The sequence below is a fragment of the Hyaena hyaena genome, unplaced genomic scaffold (genome assembly GCF_003009895.1).
Source record: "Hyaena hyaena isolate Hyena2069 unplaced genomic scaffold, ASM300989v1 scaffold_178, whole genome shotgun sequence".
Classification (NCBI taxonomy): Eukaryota; Metazoa; Chordata; class Mammalia; order Carnivora; family Hyaenidae; genus Hyaena; species Hyaena hyaena.
Genome location: NW_024080807.1, coordinates 2,683,591 through 2,710,033, shown reverse-complemented (window position 1 = coordinate 2,710,033; position 26,443 = coordinate 2,683,591). Strand labels below are relative to the sequence as shown.

General features: G+C 37.3%; 1 protein-coding gene across 5 annotated transcripts in view; it reads right to left on the bottom strand.

Moving 5' to 3' along the window:
• ARHGAP18 (Rho GTPase activating protein 18) overlaps positions 1-26,443 on the bottom strand; it is a 193,391-nt gene that overhangs the window by 38,711 nt on the left and 128,237 nt on the right. For all 5 annotated transcript variants that reach the window (XM_039240413.1, XM_039240409.1, XM_039240412.1 and 2 more), the window contains exons 2-6: positions 21,882-22,075; positions 18,802-19,037; positions 15,448-15,511; positions 10,852-11,030; positions 999-1,164 (exon numbers count right to left, since the gene is read on the bottom strand). In XM_039240413.1, the coding sequence (XP_039096344.1) occupies positions 999-1,164; positions 10,852-11,030; positions 15,448-15,511; positions 18,802-19,037; positions 21,882-22,075 (839 nt within the window). The remainder of the gene's footprint in view (positions 1-998; positions 1,165-10,851; positions 11,031-15,447; positions 15,512-18,801; positions 19,038-21,881; positions 22,076-26,443) is intronic.

The window sequence follows — 26,443 nt, the reverse complement described above, 5'->3', positions numbered from 1 at the left end:
AGCTTCTGAAAAAACATCTAAAGTCTTTCATTATCCATAATGGACTTGGGGAAAATCAGAAGCATCATTTAACTCAGAAATTCACCATCCCAAGCCTTAAGCTAAAATACTCAGAGGAACTGAGCACAGAATGAGGCCTTCTGGGGCCCAGCATGGGAGAAAGGACCTTGAGGGTAGGTATACATCATTCCTACAAATTGCCTCTAAAACTTAAATCAGGGGAATATGTGTCTTTATTAATGTTACCATAGCAACTCAATAATCCTAATTCTTGGGTCTCTTCAGGGGAGCACTTAAAAGTTAAAGAAGAGGTCAAAGATTCCTAAACAGTTAAACTTTGGCAATAGAGAATTATCTGGATTTCCAGACCAAGAAAATCTTGGATAAAAACTGAGATGTCGGTTCCCTATCATATCATAAAAAATAAAGTCTGTGTATATCATGGGTAAAGCAAACTGTTTCCAAAAGAAAAATTACACATATCCACGATGAGTAGTCTGGTGGTGTCATGTGCCACAATGGCATTATTTTCTTACTATCAAGTGAAGAATGTTTTTACAAAATAGTTAAAAGTAGAATGTAAATGAGCAAAGAGACAAGCAACTAACCACCCTGTGCACTTCCCATCAAATAACTAAACAAAAATAATCGATCAGGATCAACTACCTTCAAGTTATTTTTCAGGATCTGATTTTGGAAAGAAAGTAGTTTATGTACCAAATGTAATGTGTAAAGCAATTGAGTAATCCTAATTAATTCCTTTATTTAGGGTTTTCTTCTAAGGTAATTAAATATATGATTATCTCTTTATTTTCTATCATCCAGGAGAACAGTATACGTTGATTAGGTTACAAGACTTTTGAAAACAATGTTCTAGAATCTGAGCTTCAGATGTATTCAAGTTGTTTTGTAGGTCTTTCTCCCTCTAATAATACCACTGAAAAGCCCATCTTAGCTACATCTGAGGTAAATCCAACTGTCTTTTATTTCAAGATTACCTTTTGTTTTGATTTTCACAGCTTTTTGTTGCTTCAGTTCAATACCCAATACATCGTAGAGGGCAGTCAGCTCAATTAGGGCTAAATGGCAGACTTTCTTCATGTCCTGGGGTGCCAGGTCACCAATCCTGGTGGTTCCCGTTTTGTCTTTTGGCAATCTGAAACTCTAAAATAAGTACCATTAGTAAAGGTTTATAGTACCCAACCCCTTTTTTAGTCAAAGACAACCAAACTGCAACAATGGAAAGAAGCTATGCTCAGAGTAGTGACAATGAAAGCTCTGGCAGAATGTCTACAGTCACGATGAAGAGCCATCTTGTCATGAGGATGGTCCTCAAACCAATGAGGAGTCAATATGTGAGAGGTCCAACAGACGACGCAACCAGACTATGTACTAGGAGTACTAATCCCAGTGGCAAAGAGGACAAAAGAGATGGTAACACTGAAAGAGAAGAACTCTAGTTACTAACTTTCATGAACCAAGGAAGATTAGGAGACTAATCACAAGGAGGAGGAGGAGAAAGAAGAAAAAGATGAATAGTGCCATGAGTGAGTGCCCAGAACGTACGACGTACCCTTTATCTACATTCTGTCATATATATTATAGGTATAATATGATATGAAATATATAGTATTTATAATATATAATATTGTCATAAAAACCCAGATAAGGTAGGTACAGAAGGGCTGTATGGCACTGGGGTGACAGGGAGAGTGGAATGGATACTAGCAGCATGGGCGTTGAAGCCAGGATGTCTACCAGTCATCTAGCTACTGACTAGCCACTAACAATATGGCAATTCCTTAGCCACAGTTTCTGAAAATGGCAGAGGGGGAGGAGAGTGGAGAGAAGGAGGGGGTAGAGGGGAGAAGAAGAAAGAAGGAATAGGTAGAGGAGAAAAGGAAAGAAGGAGAAGAAGGCCGCCTAATTCAGAGGGCTGTTGTGGGTTTAAATGCCTGGCACTTCCCAAGCACCTCTATATTGTTGCTATTGTCATTACTTGTGCCACTGAATAAATCAACTGAGACTTAGAGATACTACTATCACAGGCAAATAAGTGGTATATTGTTGTTTTCTGCTTTTCCCAAATACTACCTACTACCTATTCAGGCACTTTTAATATTAAATGCATTAAATATAAGAAAGCACAAAGTAAAAACATGAATTTCCCTAATATATTTCAGATGAATTATAGTCCTATTGTATTTACTGATTACTAAAAACTATGATTGTTCTTTGATGGTTTGATACAAAAGGATATAAAGGTTATATCTTTTGGGTTTACTCTTGACTTCCTCATTTACTTTAATGGCCAAGGATGTTCACCTGTTCCCTTTTATTCCCTTTACTTTGCTCATTTTTGTACCGTATCATTAACATTACATGGTCTAAAAATCAGTGCAAAAGACAGATCTTAAAGCAGGAATTCTCAAAGAAAGTTCCGGGGAAACTTGAAGTTACCTAATACCCTTTCAAGGCACCTATGAGGTCAAAACTGCTTAAAAATTAATACTGAGGCATTATTTGCCTTTTCCCCTCCCATTCCCTCATGATTATACAGTGGAGTTGTCCAAAGGTGTAAGATTGATGCTGCTGCAACAGATTAAACACAGATATGGAGGTAAGGATCAACTGAGTTCTATCTACTACAGTGAAACACTGGAGTGGCTACAATGTAAAACCATGGCACACTTCATAATTTGTTTTAGGGGGTGACTGGGTGGCTCAGTAGAGTAAATATCCCACTTCGGCCCAGGCCATGATTTTGTGGTTTGTGAGTTCAAGCCCCACAACTAACAGTGCGGAGCCTGCTTGGGATTTTTTCTCTCCCCTCCCTCTCTCTCTCTGCCCCACCCCCACGTGTACAAACATGTGCGCCCTCTCAAAATAAACTTTAAAGAAAGGCTTTTAAAAATTATTTATTTTAGAAAATATGATGATTTTTCATAAAAATGTTATTTATGGGAACTGTAATACTGTAAAGTGGATTAATAATTTTCAAATGTCTCAGTTTTAATTTCAAATACGGTAAATTCCATAGGTATAATAACTGATGCAAGCAAAATCTCTACTCTCACAGTGTTTGTTGTTTACTTATCAAGAGAAACTATTCCTTAGTCTCTATTCCATGTTTCATAGACCAAGAACAGAGATTAGTGACAAACTTCCATGGAACTCAATCCGAAGAAATTCTTCACATTCCAAAATACTTAAAACCATCTCCGTCTCCTTGAAATCTTTCATGAAACCATAATTTCTGTAGAACTGTGTGTACGCCTTCTGTCATGGTTCAGCCACAGCATACTTTGAAGTAGCTGCAAAGTTCAGGGGAACAACAAATGCCCCAAAACTAGGAAATCACAGATTCTTGGTCAGAAGGCCACATATCTGAGGTTTTGTCAAAGCGCTGGAAGCCATGGTAGTTATTGTCTTCACTACCAACATCCTTCCCGACTAGTAAAACAAAAGCTCTTTAAGGTCCCTCCATACTTTTTAAGAGCCTAAAGAGATTATGAGACCAAACTGTTTAAGTATCATTGTCTTAACGCATTTCCTAAAACCTACAAATTTTGGAATTGAGCAGCTAATTTCTTTCAAGCAAATTCAACTCCAAGAGAGAACTTTCTATAGTTCTTTATGATAGCAACAGATATCATTAAATACGCAGTTCTAAGTGAATTTCCAGTGTAAGTGTTAACAGTGCAGTGCATGGGGGTTGAGAACCATGGGGCCCAGACCATACGTGGACAATCTTGTCTCCATCACTTACTAGTTTTGTGACCTCTGGCAAATTCATCACCTCTGTGCTGCCTCAGCCACTTCATCCGTAAAATGGGAATAACAACAGAACCTACCTTATAAGGCTGTGGTGAGGACCAAATGACCCAAGTAAACACTCAAAACACTCAAAAAGTGTTATTACTACATTTCTTTCATACAGCATTTTCAATAAATTCAAGATTTCATGCCTTTCCTTTTTGCCTAAATATTACTGTAAGGTAAGAAGAAAAAATGATAAGGTTAATACCCTTATTTGGTAAATGGTTTTTTATCCTATTCCGCAGAAAGTCCCAATAGGTAAGAACTATTACAGCATGTTCTAGGTGGGGACTTGTGGCTTACTAACAGATTAAATATGACCACAAAGCCCGTGACAAAAGAAGGATGCAAATTCAGATCTTCTAGATTCTAAATTCCCTAATAACGTTCTGTTCTGCTCCATTTTCTCCGTCCACCAGAGCATGCGGGGAGAAATCTAGGTGGATCAGTACTGGCACAGGGCTGGGAGCCCATCAAGGGCTCATACGGAATCAGTTCTGGATCCCTCCTCTGCCACAGGCCTGGAACACTGCACGGGTTCTGTCCCAGTCTGTCCAATGAATTAAGACACACACCCTACAGGGAGAAAAGCATAAAATCAAGGTTGGTGAGGTACGGGGCCACCGGATAGGTGCTCCCTCACTGTCCTGTGATTTGTCCTGAGCTTCACAAAATGATACAGAACTTGTCACATTTTCTTCAGGCCTGGCCCCAGACTTCTACCAATTGCATTGTTTTCGGAAGGGCTGAACCAATCCGATCCACCAACCATTTATTCTTTTTTTTTTTTTCTTTTCAGTTCTAAACGTTTCATTAAAATCAGCAGCTATTGGTCTAATAACTCAAACACATGTAATATAATTATTTAGAGAATTAGCCAAGGTAAATGTTTAGAGAAACTGGAAATACTATTAGTTCAAACATTTGATTTACCTAGCAATATATGTCATGAGCTTTTATTTATTTATTTATTTAACATTGTGCTTTAATGAAAGGAGTTCTTCATCCCAATGTTTAATTCATAGCAGCATCTTTAAATATTTATGAAGTTCCCTGTCATTTTTGTTTAGTTAATAGACTGGATGGTTCAGTTCGTTGGCTAAGAGAAAGCAATGCAATTTCAGCAAAAGAAAAGCTCTTTGCCTTTTGAAAAATGTGCTTCAAGAATGAAGTGAAATCAAATTTCTCAAAAATTATAAGGTCAGTGGTTCCCATGTGTTACTATAAATTAATCAGGCAGCTCTCGCAGAGTGTACCCCTCTTTTGCAGACCTCACAATACAAAGGGCCCCTGAGGCACTTCATCGGTAAAGATGGACTCTGATGGACTTGACTTTACCTTCAACTTGGAAAGCTGGTCAACTTACCTGGTCAACTTCCACAGATAATTTTTTTTTTTTATGGTCTGTTAGGAAATACATTTCTTAACTAAGATTATTCCCTGTGTAAAATGTGATTTTATTACATTATTTCATTCATTGACATTTTTAGAGAATGGATACTTTTTTTAGACAAATGAGCTTTCAAATTTAGTTTTTTTATATTTCCTCAATTTTTATTTTTTTGATGTTTATTTATTTTTGAGAGCGGGGGGGAAGAGAGAGAGGGGAACACAGAATTCAAAGCAGACTCCAACCTCCATACTGTCGGCACAGAGCCCAATGCTCACAAACCATGAGATCATGATCCAAGCCAAAGTCAGATTGAGTCACCCAGGTGCCCCAATATTTTCTCAATTTTTTAAATGGAGTGCAAATAGCCATAATTTAAGCTTTCCTTGACAATTCAGGACCATAACCCTAAACACCTGTTTTTGTATTGTAGACAAGTGTGTCTGCCTTAGGCTTTCAGTGTCCTCATTCAGTCTTGAAACAACACCTCTTACACTGCCCTCCAGAGGTGTTCTCTTCTCTAGTAAACTGTCACAGTGGGCCTCCATGCCTAGTTTTTTGGCCTTTAGTATGCACGAACTGTGTAACCAAACAACCAAAGTCATAATTCAATACGAATCCAAAGGAACTGAATAAAGGCCTGAGAACTAAATATAGGCATGCATCTAGAATACAGGCTTATTTATATATTTTCATATAAATATATTTATATTTGTGTAAATATATATTATATATATTTATAGTTTTTTATATATTTACCATAGTTATACTTTTAAAACTATGGTCTTAAAATCTCTGAATAAATCCTTAATATTTAGTCTCCAAAGTAAGCTGAAGGAATATTATTAAATTTCTACTGTATATGATGGACCCAACAAGCCAGAATCTTATATATATGCTATCCTAAGCTATCTTGAACAAGCTGTCAGCAGCAGCAATACAGAGCCACTTAAACTCACACCTAAATTAAGTAGATAGAGACCTTCAGGGCACATTAAGTGGAGTCAACAAGGCCTTCCAGAAAAAACTCTAGCTCCAAAATTTGAGTCACTGAAGCCAAGCCTTAGCATGCCACATAGAATTTACTGTTTCTTTGTGTGAAAATCAGGAATTGTAATGTCTACATCATGAGATCACTTGATAAATAATTACAGAGCATATTTTGAGATATAGTGGGTACACAAAACAAAGTAGTAGCTACATCTTCAAACTGAAGCCTATGAGAGGTTATAAAACCTGATCCACAAATTTAAGAGGAGAAATTTGAATCTGCTGTGAGAGATCATAAAGAATTAACAAAGACTACCCAACGTTGTAAGAAGAAGGAAATGAATTAAAAAATGGAAGTCAACACAGAACAATGTACCACATAAAGCTTACTGCTTATTTACAGAAGCAGGGGAGCATGGAGTAGAAATGGAATTTAAGGTTTATCTGCTTAGACACCTGCCTCAGAGTGGTGAATATAAATATTCATTCCATCAACCATGCTGAGAACTTGTGAAAGCTTACACGTCCATGCCTTCTATAAGACGTATGGATAAATGGATACAGAGATGAACAGATGCATATATGCAAGGATAAATACAAGATTAAATTGACAATAATTATCAAAAGCATGGCATCTTAATAGCTTAAAGGATTATTTTATACATTGTATCTAATGTAAATTCACAATCAGGAAAGACTTAATAATAAAGTTAGATACTAAACTAGACCCCAAAGGAGGGGTTAAGACTTCCTTGGTAGACAGAGAACAACAAGGAGATACAAATGGGAAGGTCACTTGAAGAGTGGGGTACTACGTGTACAAAATCAAGAAGGTAGGTAAGCACAAATGTTAAGCAGAGAATGAAATAAGAAAGGAAGTTTTAAGTCTCTGCAGTAGCTCTTAATTTATATTCTAATCCACTTCTGAAGCAACAACTTAGAAGTCAACGGTGTCTTCATTTTTTAAAAAATTAGACTCTCCTGCCTTCACTTAAAACCCCTTCCATCTGTTGAGATATAGACTGCCCACTCTACTGACAGTCTGGGAGTACAGGTCATCTCTCTAAGCCAAATGATATGTACTCTTATACTTTTGCCATTAGGTGTAAAACCAGATTCCTAAAAATATATGATAAAGCCTGGACACAACCTAGATGTCCACCATTAGGGAAATGGTTGACTACATTATGATGCCTCTTCACAATGCAGTAGGATATATTTATAAAAAAGAATGAGAAACATTTCTCTAAGTTACTATGGAGCAATCTCCAGAATATAATGCAAAGTCAAAAAAAAAAAAATTCAGGGTTGAGAAAAGTGTGTATAGTGGGCTACCATTTATCTAAGAACAGAAGGATAAATCATAAAGTTAAAATAAAAAAGAAGTTACCTAGAAGGTAAATTTACCTATAAGGAGAAGGAGAGAATAGAAGGATAGCTCAGAGATAGAAGCCAGACGTTTAGCACAACTTGTTTTTAAATTTGACTTCTGGACCATGTAAATATTTTACATGATTACAAAACAAAATTAAATAACATAAAGGCAATCCCTAAAAATTGAAAATAAAATGAAACCATTAACTCAACCAAGTATGCAGTTGGTGGCTTAACCATATGGAGAATAACTATCCTTCGTAAACTAAAGCACAGTAATTTTATCCTTACAGTCCTTTTGGGATATATCTCAAGGATACAAACAACTGAAGAAAAGAAAAACAAGTTTAAACTGTTTTCTAGTAATCATATTGTTGATAGCAGTGTTACCATTGTTATTGTTAGAACGCTGTGCATTAACGAAGGATAAAACAAACAAGTAATTACTTGTGTTCTAATTATATCACCTGCTGTATCCGGAGAATGACTATTCTCGGCATGGAAGAAAGAAGATCCTGATGCACTTATGGCCTCTGAACAGGCTTTAAGCAATGACCAACCCACAGAAACACACAGTCCTAGTGTCCTGATCATAGTTACAAAAGTATACGTCTACTAAACAGAACCAGGGTTTCTTGTGGGAAACAGAAAATTCTAGGTCTAAAAAAGAAAGTATATCAGACACACTTGGGAAATTCTGTCCAGAGTCATGTCGTATATGACTACATCTATAAATTCTATTTTTATAAGAACATTAAAATACAACAACACTAAATGGTCACTAGTGGAAGATGCTAAGGAACCAACAATACATGGCAATTGGTAAATTAAAAAGAATCATTTTAGATAGCTTTTCTTAAAAGAAGTATTCAAGTTAATAAATGTACAAAAGGGGCGCCTGGGTGGCTCAGTCAGTTAAGCGTCTGACTTCGGCTCAGGTCATGATCTCATGGTTTATGGGTTTGAGCCCCTCGCTGGGCTCTGTGCTGACAGCTATCTCAGAACCTGGAGCCTGTTTCAGATTCTGTGTCTTCCTCTCTCTCTCTGACTCTCCTCTGCTCACACTGTCTATCTCTCTCTCTCAGAAATAAATTTTTTAAAAATTTAAAAATTAAAAAAATAAATGAATAAAGAAATGAAAACAGCATCTCATTATCATTAATAACTAATGGATCCAAGTGCTGGTTAGCCCCAGATGCTGAATGCACACAAAGAGAAAGACTAGATGTTTTGACTCGATACATGATCACATATGAAGTATCTTGGTCAAAAAAAAAGGGGGGGGGGGAGAAAAAAGAAAAACCTGAATCTGATAAATCTATTGTCAAGTAACTTACAAGAACCAGAACTGAGAAATTGGAGGGGGAAAATTCTTTATTACTTAATAACCAGGTTTTTCAACAAATAAATTTTGAGGAAGAAAAGGAAGAAAGGATAGTGAGAACAAGGGAGAACAATGAACAGAGAGAAAGGGAGGGATTAAAAGTCTTAAAAGACATATCAATCAACTGCAGTGCATAAACCTTAATTGAATCCTATTCAAATAAACTTGAAAAAAATCATGAAATTGTGATACAACTTGAAACTTGAACACTTATTGGATATTTGAAATTAAGAATTGTTAGCATTTCTTAGGTACAGTAATGGTAATATGGACATGTTTTTAAAAACCCTTCTATTTTTTAGAACTATGTATTGACATACTTATCGATGACAAAATATAATTAAGAGATGTGTTTCAAAATAACAGATGGAGCATTGGTTGGGGGTGTGGATAGGTCAGGATTAGCCATGGGTTAATGAATGTTGGGGCCAGTAGGGAAGTAACGGGGAGTTCACCGTATCTTTTTAACTTCTGCAGGTGTGAATTTCTACAAAATAAATTTATTTTTTAAAAATATAAGACATTCAGTAACAACAAGAACATGCAATACGTGGAACTTAGTTTCTCAATACTATCTGCTACTACAAGAAACCAGGGCTCCTTGAAGAAATGGGAGTCTTTCAGATCTGAGGGAAGAAAAGTACAAAGTGAGCCTGGAAGATCTCCTACTAGAAAGCAAAGAAGTAAAAAAATGAGGGCATGTAAAAATGACATAGGACCCAGCCTGGAGGGCTCCCACCGGTCAATTGTAGGTATATTCAAACATCGAAGAAAAACATAATAATGATTATAAAACAATGAATGAAAAAAAAAAAAAGGAAGCCATTAGTCCATAGTAATATTCAAAAACAAAAAGAGAAAAGGGAGAGAAAGCAAATATTACAAAAGATTGCTAACCAATCAATATGGAAGGAATTAAAAAATTAGAAAATCACCATTTCTCAAACACTAGTTTAACTATTGTTTCAATGCAAGGATTACAAGCGTATGGGGAAACCAGTGGGCAATTGGTTGTTATTGACAAATGGGATACTCACCTAGTCCCAAGCATAACAAATTAGTGTTAACTGCATGTAAGAAAAAGTATCTTAATAATACGGAGATCTGGTGAACATCTTATTTACCAAAGTGGTCAAACTTCCATCACCAATAAAGGGGCCAGGTGACAGCATGCCCCTCTTTTGATGATGCAATCAGAGGCATAAACCTCATCTCTGCAGTAGTTTGACCAAAAATGTTTAACTTGAATCCAGTCATGAGGAACAAAGTCAGAAATTTGATTTGGACTCTTCAAAAATATTAAAGAAAAAGCAAGGGATGTGATCTAGATTCAAGAAAAACAAATGATATGACATCAAATGTTAACATACAACCCCTATTTAAATTCCAGATGGGGGTGGGGAAGGAAGAAGCTATAAAGGACAATATTGTGGCAACTGGGAACATTTTAATATGACCGTTATTAAATAAAATTATTGCTTTAGTGTTCAATTTCTTAAAGCTGTGGGTTTTTTGTTTTTTGGGTTTTTTTTTTTTTTTGTAGGTCTTTGTTAAGCTAAAGCAAAGTGGAGGGGGGTGCCTAGCTGGGTCAGTGGGGAGAGCATGCGACTTTTGATGTCGGGGTCATGAGTTCAAGCCCTACGCTGGGCACAGAGCTTACTAAAAAAAAAAAAAAAGTGAGTGCACAGCTAATAGCACAACATAAATAGATGTAGAAAGAGGAAAAGCAAAGTTTGTAAAATGTTAACTGTCAAATGGATCTACATGAATCCTGTAGGGCTGTTTGCTATGCTATTCTTCCAACTTCTCTATGGGTCTGAAATTTCCAAAATAAAAAGCTGATGAAAAATATATACTCTTATATTTAGCAAAACGCGAATAGTGCACTACGTACAAGTAATGGAGCCTCATCACCTCTGCTCTTCTGGGTCTTCTCCTTGGAGCTCTCCTTCTGATTGACTGCTTGCTCTGCAAATGACACCTCCAGGTTGATGTCTGTTTCCGAGGCAGGTGCCTCCTCAGGAACCAGTGGGATCAGCTCTTTTTCACCAACAACCAGACTAGATGCCTGGTCTGGGAAAACAATGACTCAATTAATGTATTTTCTTTATCTCTTTTGTTATGTCTTTATGTCAAGTATATACAAACCTTTGGAGGAAGTACTATTTACTATAGTCAGTAGTTAATGGATATTTTAAAGGCAAAACATATATGCAAAGAACCCTACCAACGGTGCATGAAGGGTACGGGGAAGGTGGAGACTAGAGTCCATAGTTCAATTGTGGCATCTTTCTCACAGGTCACAATTCTTAGATTGGGCCAAATTCCAACAGTGACAGATGATCTCAAACTTTGAATGAAAAGCCTCACAAAACTTCAGTAGACTTAACTGTTTTTTTATTTTACACTGGGAGATTAAAAGCAAAAACAAAAAGTAGGGAGGGGGGTGGAAAGAGGTTAGTTTTACTCTCTCTTGGAACTGGTGATATACCATTTCATTTTCTCACACTGGAATAGATTCCTGGAAGAGACCTCTTCCACACCCCTCTGTTCCTATCTGGAATGTTACCTACCTATCAGAGTAAGAATTCCAAAGTTTGGTGCCAAAAACTTACCCCAGTGGGAGTCAGCTCTACAAGTACCTGGTACATGAACCAACAGATTTTGCAACCAATTATATCAAAGACTAAGAAGGTTCTCACAACTATAAACCCAGTCCAAAAAATTCTGGATAGTTATATCAACATTTCAAGGGTATATAATAGTTTAACAAAATTTTTTGTCTGTCCATTGTTAATCCTCTAGGAAAGAATTTACATTCGAAAACGTCTTTGCTGAAAACACCAGCTTTAAAGCTTTGGGGAAGATGGTTCTAAATTAGACTATTTGCTAAGTTTTTGGTTTAAATGCAACTCACATTAGAAAAACCTTGGAACCAATGACAGGATTACTGTTATTTTTTTCACTGCAGACTTCTAATTCACAGCAAACAGCTCTGAATTACAAAATAAATTGACACACTGCATTTACATGCTTACATACTAACACAACTAGGCAACAGAAGGTAAAGCTGATTTAAATTTTAACAAAGGCTTGCCACATATATACGTGTGTTATTAAAACTGCTGCCTTCAGAAAACTATCTTTGTAGTCATTTAAAACAATTGTTTCACCCAATGAAAAACTAGGAATAAACATGAATCTAGCCTCATGACTTGTTTGATAAGCAGGGGCGGCTTCCAGGACTGTGATCGTCGGAGCCACTGGACTCTGTGTTCAGAAGCGCTCCCTGCTGGGTTTAATGCTCTCCTGTTGCTGCCTTGGAATGTGAACAAGTCTCACATTGTCAGTTTGCACTGGGCCCTGCAAACTACAGGAGGTGGACCTGGTGGCATCTCCCAGTTAAAGAAGGCAGTAGGCAGTAAACACTGCCCTAGGCCAATTCCAAAAATAAGAAGAAATTTGAAGCTCTTCGGTGGTAATTATCTGCTGCCACCTACGGCACATTTATATATTATTTGTGTTGCTATTCCAACAGCTTGTGACAATTTTTTAATTAGAATAACTAGACCTTTTTACAATTAATTTTTAAAGTATTAACTTAAATGCCAAAGGACAATTTTAGTTTTCTTCTCCTGCTGGTTTATACTGTTATATGTTTTACTGTGAATATGTATGTTGGTTTCCTAGGAAACCATTCTGAGAGGGGGGGAAAATGATTAGCCATTTTCTTAAATTAGAAGCTACCTTTCCAGAAGCAGAGTGTTTATGGACAAGAATTTTAAAACTACCCCATATTTTCCTTCTCACCACCCCCATGTAAGAGTTACAATGAACACTACTGCCCCCCCACACAAAATGTCCTCCGATTTCAAAACTGAGGAGAGAAATTATAATTCAATTACAATATACTTAAAATACATGAATTTGCTCCAAAATGTGGCAAAAATAAAAATTATGCAGTATAAAAGCCTAAGAGATCAAATGGCAGATCAAGTTATGGTAGACAGTAGGAAAAACAGTAAGAAGGGTGATTGAGAGGCACCACTGCAAGAAATGGATAGTTCATTGGCTAATAAAAGTATCCATGAATCAATGGCCAACTCTTAGAAAAGTGAACAGAGAATTCAGAGATAAACCTTTTGATTCTTCAAGTCCTAAAGTGTAAACAGTATAATTTCCTTGGTGGCGAAGTGAACAATAGCACTGGCTTATAAATATTTTACAAAATTCCTTAAAGTTTTTTAATTGTTCACTTCAAAGTGCATTTTTAAGGAGGATTTTCCTTCCTGCACGGAAATCAAGAGAAAATAAATATCCATATTAACGTGAAAGTTTTAAAAATTATTTGGATATTATTAATATTTCTAAGTGTATGAATAAAACAATAGGCTTTTCATATATACAGACTTGTATAATTTCATGAAAAGAATAATAATTAGCAGATTAATCTGAAATGAGACAACTCTTGCAACATGAAGACTTCATGACTTTTTCATTTAGGATAAATATCTTTCACTGAACATCAATCAAAGCCCAAGTATAGGAAAACATTTAAAATAGGCTATGTCACTCACACCTTCAAATTTCAAACAGAAAGAGCTCCACATTTGAACTCCAGACAATGTTTTCCACGCACTTCATTCTGAACCTTTCAAAGTTTACATGAAACTGGTTAATTTACTGTCTATTGAAAGACTACGGCAAGACTACGGCATTGCTCACAACAGGTGAGCGGTATACACTCAGCGACACGGTGTTACACATATGACGTTACACATATAGTCTTATTATTCTGATCGGAGGCTGAAAAGTAGATGTAAACCAGGCAAGTCTGTCACATTTTACTCAGCTGCTGCAAGAGAGGCGGGAAAGGACTCATATAATGAACTTTGTCTTCCAGAGCTTCTGTTTATACAGCCTACATCACCACCTCTGGTGAGGGGGGAAAACATCAAGAAAGGACAATGTTTTCCTCAGTATTCATTGGGCCACTGCCAGTCATCCTTCCCCAAGGCATCCTGACCACTGGCACAAAAGGTTCATCTGTCTCTCTCAATGACCCAAGTCCCCGATGGGCCAGCACCAGCTATTTCTAGCTTGCTTGCCGCTTCAGTGTTTGCTGGTTACACAGACGTGGAGAAGCACTCAGTAATTTCATTCCGATATAAAAAAAAAATATAAGGAAAAAAATCTCCATGTAGTAGCCAGTGCTTTTATAGATATAAATACATAGACATGTACGTGTCCATACACACTCACATGCACCTTCTTATGTGCCTGTTCATTTATTTTTAAAGGCGGGGTGCAGGAGAGAAGTTCTGAGAAACGTATGGAAAGAAAAACAGAGATACTGGCTGTTCCAAGACTCCAAAATATCCCTTATAATCTTAGACGGACCTGATGGTGATGAGGTGGGCGCCCTCCCCAGTCTCCCTGTACTCTTCTCCTGCCCTTCCGCTCCAAATACAACACCATTCATGGTATTAACACTCTTAAGAACACAAACAAAACAAAAGGAAAAGTCCCTGAGCTGGAAGCCGGCAGCCGCAGACTGTGATAGTTTTTAAACAACACAGTAAGGATTAAATTTTTAAACTTAATTTAGACTATTTTTTTCTTTTTGCAAATAAGTAAAAGAGCTATACATTCTTTCCTGATTAAGCGCCAGTGAGGTCTTACCATTTATTTTCATCCACGCCATGGAATTCTAACCCATTTCTGAAATAATAGGTATAGAAGAGAAAAAGTGGGAATAGGAGAATTATAATGAAGGGCCCCCCAAAAATCCTAATTTTTAAGCCTTTATAAACTTTCTGAAAAGGAATCCATTCATGAATTAAGAACTTATGACTTCAGAATGGGGCTCCAAATCCATTGGCTGCACTTACTAGGTGTATGACCTTGGGAAAGTGGCTTCACATTTCCAAACATCAGTTCTCTCATCTGTAAAATGGGTCAAGAACAGTACCTACTACACAAAATACCTGGTACACGGTAAGCATTTGGGAAAATGGATTATACATAGAGATGTAGAACAGAGATACACCAACATTAAAAAAAAAAATCAATGGGCACTATATTCTCAGCCTTATGTAATCATCTACTTGGGCACTTTATATATTAGCATTTTAATAAAATTTGTTTACTAGAATTTGGAGGTGAATATTTTATTTTTTTTTTATTTTTCTATTTTTTTTTTAATGTTTTATTTATTTCTAGGAGAGAGAGAGAGAGACAGCATGAGCAGGGGAGGGTCAGAGAGAGAGGGAGTCACAGACTGAAACAGGCTCCAGGCTCTGAGCTGGCAGTCAGCACAGAGCCCGACGCGGGGCTCGAACCCACGAACCGTGAGATCATGACCTAAGCGAAAGTCGGACGCTCAACCGACTAAGCCACCCAGGCGCCCCTGGAGGTGAATATTTTAAAAGGTTGTATCGGTTTGTTATGCTAATAAACAGGAAAATACAAGAGAACAGGTCCAACATACCATCTTTTCCTTGATATTTGTTTTCATTTGTTCTGACTGACTGTGATTCAGTGCCATCTGGAGCCTAAAGATAGAATGTGGGCCATTTAGTCATCTCCAACTTACAACCAGAGAAATGGTATTGTAAATAATTCCATTACTAACCTTTAGAGTATAAGAAACATACTCAGAATTATAACAACCACAGAAAAAAAGGACTTCAGTTATAATCAACAAGCAATCATCCAACAAATATTTGATTACCCACTTACCAACTTGTAAGACACAATACTAAACCCTACAGGGAATATGAAAAACATGAAGAGTTACTTAGTTGAAGGGAAAAGGCAAACTTATTAAAAAGAAAATAAAGCTGGTAATATCCAATAACAGAGGAGTAGATAAACAATGTGTGGTCGATGCACACAATGAAATGTAATTCAGCAATACAAAAAGAACGTGAGTACTGATACAGGCTATGAGGTAGATGAACTCTGAAAATGTTACACTAAGTAAAAGAAACCAGTTACAAGATATGATTCCTTATCTACAAAATATCCAAAAGAGGCAACTCATAGAGACGCAAAGTAGGTTGCTTAGTGGTAAGGAGGGGAATATAGGAATGACTGCTAATGGGCTTTCTTTGGGAGATACTGAAAATGTGTTAACACTGACTGCGGTGATGGTTGTAAATCTGTGCATCTCCTAAAAATCACTGAATTGTAGACTTTAAATGTATGAATTATATGGTATGTGAATTACATTTTGATGACGCTGTTATAAAAATTACAAAATTTAAAAATTTTACAAAATTAAAAAATTGTAAAAAATAATTACAAGTTGTCATGAAGCTAACAAAATAGAAATTCTTCAAAAAAAAAAAAGCTAGTAATAAATGTGAGATAAATTAAAACTAAATTACCAAAAACTAAATATAACATGAGCTCAGAGAGTCAAAGGAACTCTTTTTCGTAGGGATTCGGGCAGTGGCACCAGAAAACTGCAGTCCTCCGAGGGTTTATAGACACCATAGAACATGGCTGGCTCCCTTCATCAGGAAGTGTGGTCAGGCAGTACTTCCTCCTTCCAATTAAAGCTTCAAAAGGAATTCGGGAATCAGGAAGGGGAGTCTAGTACAATCATACACAAAGGTGTATTTGAATGAGTTATTTTTTAAATAATCTTTCTATGGAATTTCATCTCTGTTTAAATAAGGTAGCCTTTGTAGTCTTTTCAAACCCATTTCCCCTCATGCTGATAGGCACAAAGGTCTCTCCCTTCACCCGCTATCTAAGAAGAGTCTAGAAAAGCACTAGGGCAGATACGTAGCAGCCACTGGTGTACCTCTTAGAGGTCAGAGGTACTCAGGACAGTGTATAGTGTGACTACCCAACCACACAAGTGCTACAGGGGTCATGATGCTACTCTAGTCCCTCTCAGGACAGAGCAAATGCCATCCTCTTTTCTTCGCCCACAAGCCTGCAGAAGGCTGGCCCTCCACCACACAATGAACACAGTGAGGAATTCTAATCTTACATATGAACACATATTTTGGAGCATGTGGTCAGAATTGTTTTCCTTAGCAAGTAAAGATAACAGTGCAGATGGTATTCATTTCTGCATTCTATTTCCTAGTGTCAGCAAGGGCTTCGTGAGGAAGCATTTAAAATGGAAGGGCTGAATTTGTACTTATTTGAGAACAGAAGAATCCAGGTGAAGATGGCTGGCCCACGTTTCCTTGAGGAATGGGGGACATATTTCTAACAGGTGACAATTAAAGGGATGCAGTGTAAGCAAGTTAACATATTTTAATTTACGTGTGCTATTTCTCTCTTAATGATTCCATCAGATGATACAATCCATCAATTACTATGGACTCAAACCATGTGGCTTCGATATTACCAGGAATTTGCTGGAAAACGCTGCTTCCAGCACCAAGTAGCAAGATCCTCTTAGAGACTGGCAGGAATCCCACAGTACACGTATCTTGCTTAGGCTCCATTCTTTCCCCATCCCCCTTTTTATTTCCTCTTAATTCCCTCAGGGAGGGTTCTGTAATTGGGAAGGAAATGTCCTAATACTATATTTCCTTACCATTCATTTTCCTGCAGCTGGAAACCTAGTCCAGTCCTTCAACTCCATGGGCTGCCCCAAATAACCACTGGGTGGTAAGTAAGTGCTGAGCTGCCTCACAGCACGGAGGGACCTGCCGGGAACAATCCAGTGACCCTAAAATTCCTATCAAATAGACTGAATTTGATCCACAATTGCCCAGGCAAATAGAGTAACAATCTGAAGCTATTAAGGATTTCTTGGAAGAATAAAACAGCTACAAAGAGCAGGGAAAAAAATCCTCTACATGACAGAAAGATACCATAACTACAAGGTATCCGGGTTTTTTTCTTTTTTTTTTTAGAATCATATGATTTTTCTTTTATCTTTTATTTGCAGTATAAATAGAATCTCCTGTTTGGGTTACTTAATATCAGAATCATATATGGAAACCCAAATACAGCAGGAAATGTAGTGGTTAAAAGCGCATACTTCGAAGTCACACAAATTTGGGTTTACTATCCATGGGACATTGAGCAAGTTACTTAAAGTCTATGAGCCTCAGCCATAGAATGGAAATGGCAATACCTCACTCACAGGACAGCTGTATGGATTAAATGAAATAAGGCAAGGGAAGGAGTTAGCACAGTAAGTGTTCAGCAGTGGTGGCAGCAATTATTATTATTATCGTCAGTGTTCGAGATTCCTTTTGTTTGTTTTCATTCCAACAAACCCCCGGGTCTTAGGCCAGGACTATTTTCAGTGACATCTGAAAATAATCCAGAATGTAAATCAACTTTACCCCTAAGAAGACCATTGATCTCAGCTGCCTTTTTTTTTTTTTTTTTTGTAGAGCAAGACTTCCCTGATTAAGGAATAGATGATATTAATTTATCATTGGTGCAAACTCCTTATGTCCTCATGGCTGAGTAAAAAGGAGCCCCCCAATGGGCTGCTGCTCTAGGCCAAAGAGGTCTCTCACATTCCCCATGCCTACCCTGATAGCTCTTCACTCATCAGTCCCACACTCTCACCCAGATTCCAACAGCTTCCATAATAAATTAATCGGCTTGACAAATATTTACTCAAATCTTCTGTGTGCTGGGCATTGTGTTAAGTGCTAGACAAAAAGGGAAAGTTATTCCAGCAGTATGACTTCTAGAAGGACGGGGACCAGGTCTCTCTTGATCACTGCCCGCACAGAGCCTTCACACCTGGCATAGAAGTGCTCATTGAGTTTTTAATGATTTGAATGAAACTGGATGGGACCGGTCAATTGAAAGCAATTATTCCTTTGCTTTAACATCAGAAAAGAACACCTACGTTTTCTTTGGACTCTCTCTGTTGAGCAAATATGTCTCTGACGTCAGGAATCTGGTACTGTTTGTTTTTTTTCCTCAAGGTCTGGGAGACCGTCTCTACCCGTTTCTGAACAGCTGCTGCCTGGGTCCGGGTCAAGGTTGACAAAAACACCATGCTTTCTTGGGGATCTCCAGCCGACTCTCCAAAGAGATTGGACAAACCAGCCTCCTTAAGCCACTCTTCTTCCAGTTCTCCCTCTAAGACGGTAGAGAAAAATGGCATTTAAGGTCACAAAATATGATAACTTTTACATTTTTTAAGCTCTTCAAATACGCGTACTGACATTCTTCCATCGAAATCAAACCACGGCACTAAGAATCATTATCTGAAACTTGGACAACTGCCATCAACTCCAGCCACAAAGATATCAAATTTTAGATCCATTTCATATACACTCAATTAAAAATTTTAAATGACTTCACATGTGATTAACCTCTATCACTTCCCTGCAGATTAACCAGGAGGATAATACTCTTCCCCTTTCCAGAGATGAACAAGCAATGAAAAGATAACTTACTTCCATCAAGTTACAGAAGGAAGTCAAAGCAGGAGATATCCATTAAAGCCCTGTTTCTTGGCTTAAATTCAGCACTGCCTGAGAGTCCAACACTAATTGATGGAAAGGCTTGTTTTCTCTGTTCACTGTAGCTGACATGGAGCACAGCAAAGAGGTAGAGAGCATCCAGACATCAGGAACTAAGCAATTTCAAATTAAGTTTTTAATCCCCCTAGTAGGCACATCAGAGTCATATTTTTTTTACAAATTAAAAAAGAAAAGCACGCTACTTTAAGGGAAAGAAAGCTTAGGATAGGAAACTACCTAATAATCAATTCAAAACACTGAAAGCAGAAAGTCAACAGTAAATACTGTTGAAGATCTATGAAATTACAAAAAAAAAAAAAAATCAGATAAATAGAATAGATTCCCTCCCGGCACTAAGTTTATAAAGGAAAGTGAAAGACCAATGACTTGAGAGACAAAAGACCTTCATCGATGCTCCATTTCTCCACCTTGATAACCATGTCCCTTTGGACAAGTCACATAGCTTCAAGCCAACTCTGTTTTCTCATCTGTAACCTAAAGCAGCGGTCCTGGCTGCCTCATAACCAAATGAGAGAATGCTATGTGGGAAGAGCTTTGCAGAGCTCTCTTATTGCCCATCTACCCTTCTACATTGCATAAACTCCTTGAGGGCAGAAATCAAGTGTTAATACCCTTGGTGTCAGGTGATCTGTATTGCCTGGCAATAAACCCTCTTCACAGATATAAAAAGCCAGCCATTATTATTAATGCTATTAACACAGAACTCAGTATACATGTATAAAACCAATTTGCCAGGGGACAAAAAGCTGATCTTGACATGATAAGTAAAGTAAATAAGATTCAAATACAGTGTCACTTGATCCATTAAAAATTAAAGGTAAAACGCAAACGATGTAAAGTCAAAGAAAAGGCATGGGCATTTAGACACATTCTCAGTTCTTGATAATCACCTTATGAACAACAATCTACAAATTCATTTTCATCTTGGAAAATTATGAAATAGATAATGACCCACAGCCACATATGAGGCTTGAATATATTGTTCTGTGAAATATTTTCTCCTTATTCAGACCACTGGTATGCTGCTTCCATCTTGAAACACTGAGACATAAAGGTTGGGGGATTCATCAGTAGTCACAAAAAAGCTCAAATTTACTGGTGAAGAGAGAAAGAATGAGAGGAAAGTGAAAGAGATCCCACACACACCCAAAAATGAGTTATCATTTTACCAATCTGAGAAATGTTAAATTAAGAAAAATCTCCAATGATTCTTTTTAAGGTAGTATTGGTAGATTTTTCAAGCAATGTTATAGCAAAGGGGAAAAACCTATGTATGTAGATTCAGCTGCTTAAACGACTCAGAGCTAAGTCAATGACTTAAGAAATTCTGCTGAAAAGAGATCATTATGAGTGGGTCAGGAGGCACTGATAGTCTCTTACTTTTCTGGCATCCATATCAGCTGACACTCCAGAAACAAACTTACAAACCTATGGATGGCACAAGGCATAGAAAGAAAGCTAATATAACAGATGCCAGAATTGGTCATCAAAAGCTTGGTGACTGCTCGAATTTACGAGATTGAAAGAAACAGCATGAATTTTAAGAGGAAAAGTAACCTGTATATATTTCTTCTATAATATCAAATACAGGAGTGGAGATTATGGAAAATATGGCTGGAAAGAGAATGGAGAGAGAGGGCAAACCAAAAATAGAAAGAAGTCAATATGGAGGCTAAAAACACTAATGCCATCAAACTGACCAAATCCATATCGGCAGGTGAGGTGGCTAAGCCTCCAGCAGGGTATCCAATCTGGTGGACTACACTTTGAAAGATAAAATGAGCAACACTGAAATAGGTCCAAAAATCACCCAAAGGATTGGTTTATGTAAGTCTTTTTTTTTTTTTTTTTCCTTCTAGAAGGACTTGGTGAGGAACAAGATAAGTATCTTCACATATCTGAAAGGCTGTCCTGTAAAAATAGAATAGGCCTGTTCTGCTCTTCCAAAAGGCAAAACTACAGCACGTGTGTCCAAGGTAGAGTACAGCATATTGTGAATCAATAAAATAAAGAACATCAAAATAACTCAAGCTGACTGACCAATGGAAAAACAGGATCACTGCAAAGTAGTGAGCTTTCCATGAGCATCTAATCTCACCAGAGACAAAACGGCCATGTGGCTAAAATATCAGAGAAAGGAAGTTTAGATCCTTTCAAAGATCAAGTCTAACCCCAGGAATCTATGATACAGTAAGCATAGTCAACAAGATTCCAGCCATATCTCAGACTACGTGAAAGTGCTCATGCCATTTAAATTTGCCAGTTGCATCCATTAATCTGCCACAAAGAAGTAATTTTTCAAGTTGAAGGCCCAACTAATATTATCTTATTTTGGCTGTCATAGCTTTAATTTTTGTCGTGTTATTCTCCTCCACATTCTCCTGTATTCATCTCCCATAAATACACATACAAACAACAGTTTTTATTTAGTCATTACCATCAGGCTCTTTGATGACCACCACCTCTTGGTCTTGTCTGTTCTCACTAGATTTCTTGATATTCTCTAGTTCAATCCAATAGTCCTCCATAGATAGTTCATCCAAAGAATCCTGAGAACTTGATCGGTCATATGGAGGCCTTTCCGGAACTTTGGTGACTTCCTGATTCATAGTGTACTGGCCATATTTGCGACTATAAATTCAAAAGAAAACATGGTTCATTTTAATAGCTGAGGAAGTAGTACAATTTCTAAAAAACATCAGAGCACTGACTGAAGAATTCTGAAACTCCTTAAGTTCCCCTTAGTAAAACCAAAGAGATGTATATTTTGAAGCTATTTACCTTGAGATACCAGTAATTTTAATATGCCTGTAGAATGAACAAAGAGTTTCATTCTCTATGAAAAAGTATGCAAAGAACAGTGATAGAATAAACCATTTTTTCATTTCCATTTCACATAAATTATTTTAAGACTCCTTTCTAATCTAAAACTTTGTTCTCAGAAAGAGACAGGTTAAATCTTGATTAGAGGCTATTAATTAAATTGAGATTAAATTTTATACAGTATTTCATATTTGTCATTTATATCTGCAAACAAAACTCAGCCATTATATAGCAAATATCTGCAATCAATACATGGCGTACCATATGAAATTCCTTTTAATTTTGAGACCAAAGCCAACAGAGAAATGACATACTAAGTCTGCTGTTACCTTCTACCATAGAAAGCAACTTTTAAACTTCACTTATAAATGTACCTTTGGCTGATGTGTGTTTTCAAATTTGGTAAAACTTCATTTACCGGGGAAAAAATCCTTTATTGCAATTTTGAATAAATAACTAGGAATTACCATTTCAACATTTGTCTCAAATAGTATCTACCAAGAAATGAATAAATTGAATAAATGAAGGTATTTTTATGACTTCCAAGTTAACTACAGTTTTTCATTATAAGTCACATCCCACCTATTATAAAAGTGAATTAAAGGCTTGATAATAAATAAGTATATATATCCCACATATACTAGAAATACTAAATTTTGTTTTATTATTTTTTATATGGAGATAGAGGGGAAGAAACCCTAAATACTTTAAAAACGAAGTCTTCCAGTTATGGTGCTTCCTCTTTATATTCAAAAAAAATTTTTTTTTAATTTTTTTTTAATGTTTTATTTATTTCTAGGAGAGAGAGAGAGAGAGAGACAGTGTGAGCAGGGGAGGGTCATAGAGAGAGGGAGCCACAGACTCCGAAACAGGCTCTAGGCTCCAAGCTGGCAGTCAGCACAGAGCCCGACGCGGGGCTTGAACCCACGAACTGCGAGATCATGACCCAAGCGAAAGTCGGACACTTAACCGACTAAGCCACCCAGGCGCCCCTATTCAAAAATTTTTTGAAGATATAATTTACACGGGGACAATAATTGGTTAACTAGTGTTTTCTTATTATAATTTGAAGTTGCTCCTTTAGCTCCCAAGAGAATGTTAGGAAGTAATACTTTGCTACACGGGTTTTCTTACTGCACATATGAAAATCAAAAGAAATAAAACAAAATTCCTTAATAGTATGTGAACATTTTCACATTTAAATTAGCTTTTCCTATAATTATTTACAACAGTAGGATTTAATAGTACATAAGGGGGAGGCTCACTAACCTCTGATCAGTTCTACCTAGCAGTTTAATTCCAACTAGTTTCTTAGAAACTGAAAACACTTAATTTCCTGTTGCTACAAATAAATACAATGTAACTGGCTACTTAACTGTAATTTGCTAACAGGCCAGTTGTATGCCTTTGAAGATGGTTCTCTCTGACTTGATTATGCATTTTAATAATGCCAATAATGAATGAACAATCACTGTAATATCTCCCCAGTAGCAAGTCTGGGGTGGTGACAGGTGGGCATTAGGACGAGGGCCAACAAGAGGAAGTCTACACATATTTGTGTCAATCTCTTTCCTCAGGTCTCCACTGTCCATTGTTTGCCTCCCTCATCCTTTAATTCAATGGGTACTTCCTCCCTCCCTGCCCTAATAGTACTGTTTACATCCCTGTATCCCATCCTGGTCCCTTTCCTTGCCCCAGTGGCCATACCTTCAGTATTGTCATTTTAGAGTCTACACTCCTGATTCTTTCATTAAAATGTGAATGTGAAAGCTATTTCTCTTTTAAAAAAATATTTTTATTTCTGTGATCAGCAGCTCAACCTACCCACAAGTCCTATTCTTTAATTCTGCTTTACCAGGAAGGTTAAAGATAATTTACACAACGTCTGCCAAACTCATTTTTGGTTTATTTCATGTCAAATATGTAGACGCCCTATCCTTGTTTTTGTTTTCTCTCTCATTATAATATGAGATAATCTACCTTATTCCTATCTCCTGCAATACTTATTTCCACGGGAGACCACAATAAGTACTGTGGAATGTATGAAGTGTAATGACTAATGCCAAATGATTTGGTTTATCTGCTCACAGAAAAGAGGTGCAGTTGAACTAAAAGTACGTTAAGCTTTTTCACTTCTGAAGAAATGTATTTATTCTGGCAAGAATTTTCTAGTAAATTTCCATTAAGATAGCATGTGCAGAAAAACCGCAAGGGCATTGAGCAACAGCACTGTTACGTAAATATACCTTCTATATCAAGCCCTGCTTTCAAAACATGCATAAAGCAAAACTCTAATCACCTAGTGCTAATGAATAGACTCAGTATTTTTACTTTAATAAGATTCAAAGCTGAATAGGTTTTCTATGATAAATCGACAATACGGAGTCCTATGAAAGAGAAGATTTTTTTCGTTTTTGGATCATTGGTCAATGTTGGAAGAAAATTTTCTTTTTTAAACATTACAGGATGGGAAGGAGGAAGGAGGAAACCATTTGGTGCTTGGCTACCCTTCTTAGTGTGCCACATAGGTTACATTTTCTCTAAAAATGTAGCTGAGCATTTTTAAGTTACAGTTCATATCAATAAATGTGTCATGTCACTTCTTTTCTGAGGATACACTCTACAGTTGAACTCCAGACAGACAACAGCTAAACGTGTGGCCCTTCTTAAAACTGTCCTGGTAAGGGCCCAGTTAGCTAGTTTCCTCTCTCTGGTTTTTAGGACTAGGTTATCTGCTACCATGTTCGTTCTGCAAACTGGGTTCAAGAACATAAGGTAACATCTGCTAGACATAATGACTTGCAGAGCAGAAATATTTTACGTTTCCAAAAGCCCCAAGGTTACACACCGGTGCTAAACTCAGAGAGTACACAGTTTGTACCACAGGCCACGACCACTCACTCCCACCTGACTTCCCGGCAAACAACTGTTCTTCCTCACTTGCCCTCCAGAATCCTCTGCGTTAATCATACCAGGGCCACTCTTCAAACACTCTCACATTTCTCACCTTTTCCAGCTATAACAACCAACAGAACTAGACAGTGTCCGCTGACAGGAGCGGCCTCCAGCTGGTTGCAAACTCATGCTCTTGTGCTTGCCTTCCCACGTGTCACAGTATTATCACCACGTCTTTTTTTTCACAGGTGCTATCATGATCAGCAAATAGTAAATTCACAGACCCTTACGAGCCTTCGTGGAATGTCCTTTCTTTTTCCTCTTGCTCGCATGTTCTTATGCTGTGTTTGTTAAAAAAAAAAAAAAACCAGGACTTTGTTTTGTTCTGTTTTTCCCAGGTATATTTTATCCTAGGTTTCTGTGATATTTTTTCCCCTGGTCAGTGAATTTCAAATGTAATGAGATCATTCAGGCCTTTTAAATTGGTCTGACACAATTTGTTCTTCACAGGGAGGTGGATGGTGCCATGCATTTAGGCTGGGGTCTGCTAGATGAAAGAAAGCAAGCTGACTGATGATTCATTCTAGCACCAATGCAGTCAGAGAAATAACATGCAAATATATGGGACTGGGGGTCATAACCACCTCTAGGACTCTGGGAGAATTACATGACTTCTCTAACCCTAACATTTCCTGCCTACAAAATGGGAAAAATACCAATAACCTTGACTACTTTCTTTCTTGTGAGTTATCAAGGCAGAATTCCCTCTGCCTCCTGAACCCTCATGGGGAACCATGAAGAGGGTGTGCAGCTTAGTATCACTGTTCCCTGTATAGCTGCTAACTATAAATAATTGCCCCTCCCATAGTTTAATAGGGTCACCTTTGCCCTCTTCTAAGGTTCAGAAAAAGTACTTATCCTCTAAGGCAGCCATTCTTGAGCATTCTGGTCTCAGTACTCCTTTATAAATACTCTTAAAACTTTTCAAGGGCCCCCCAAAGAGCTTTTGCTTATATAGGCTATAGGATATGGTATATGATAAAGGTATATGATATGCACACTATTAGCTACTAAAATTGGGAAAAAATACTAATTCGTTTAATGAGAATAATTCACACCTGAACACAAATAACTTTGGGCGGGGGAGACCTATTGGCCATACCGAAAAAAAAAAAAAATGCAGTGAGATGAGAATTGTTTTACATTTTCTGAAACTGTCCTTAATGTCTGACTTAATACAAAACATCTGGATTCTCACACCTGCTTTCAGCGTTCACTCTT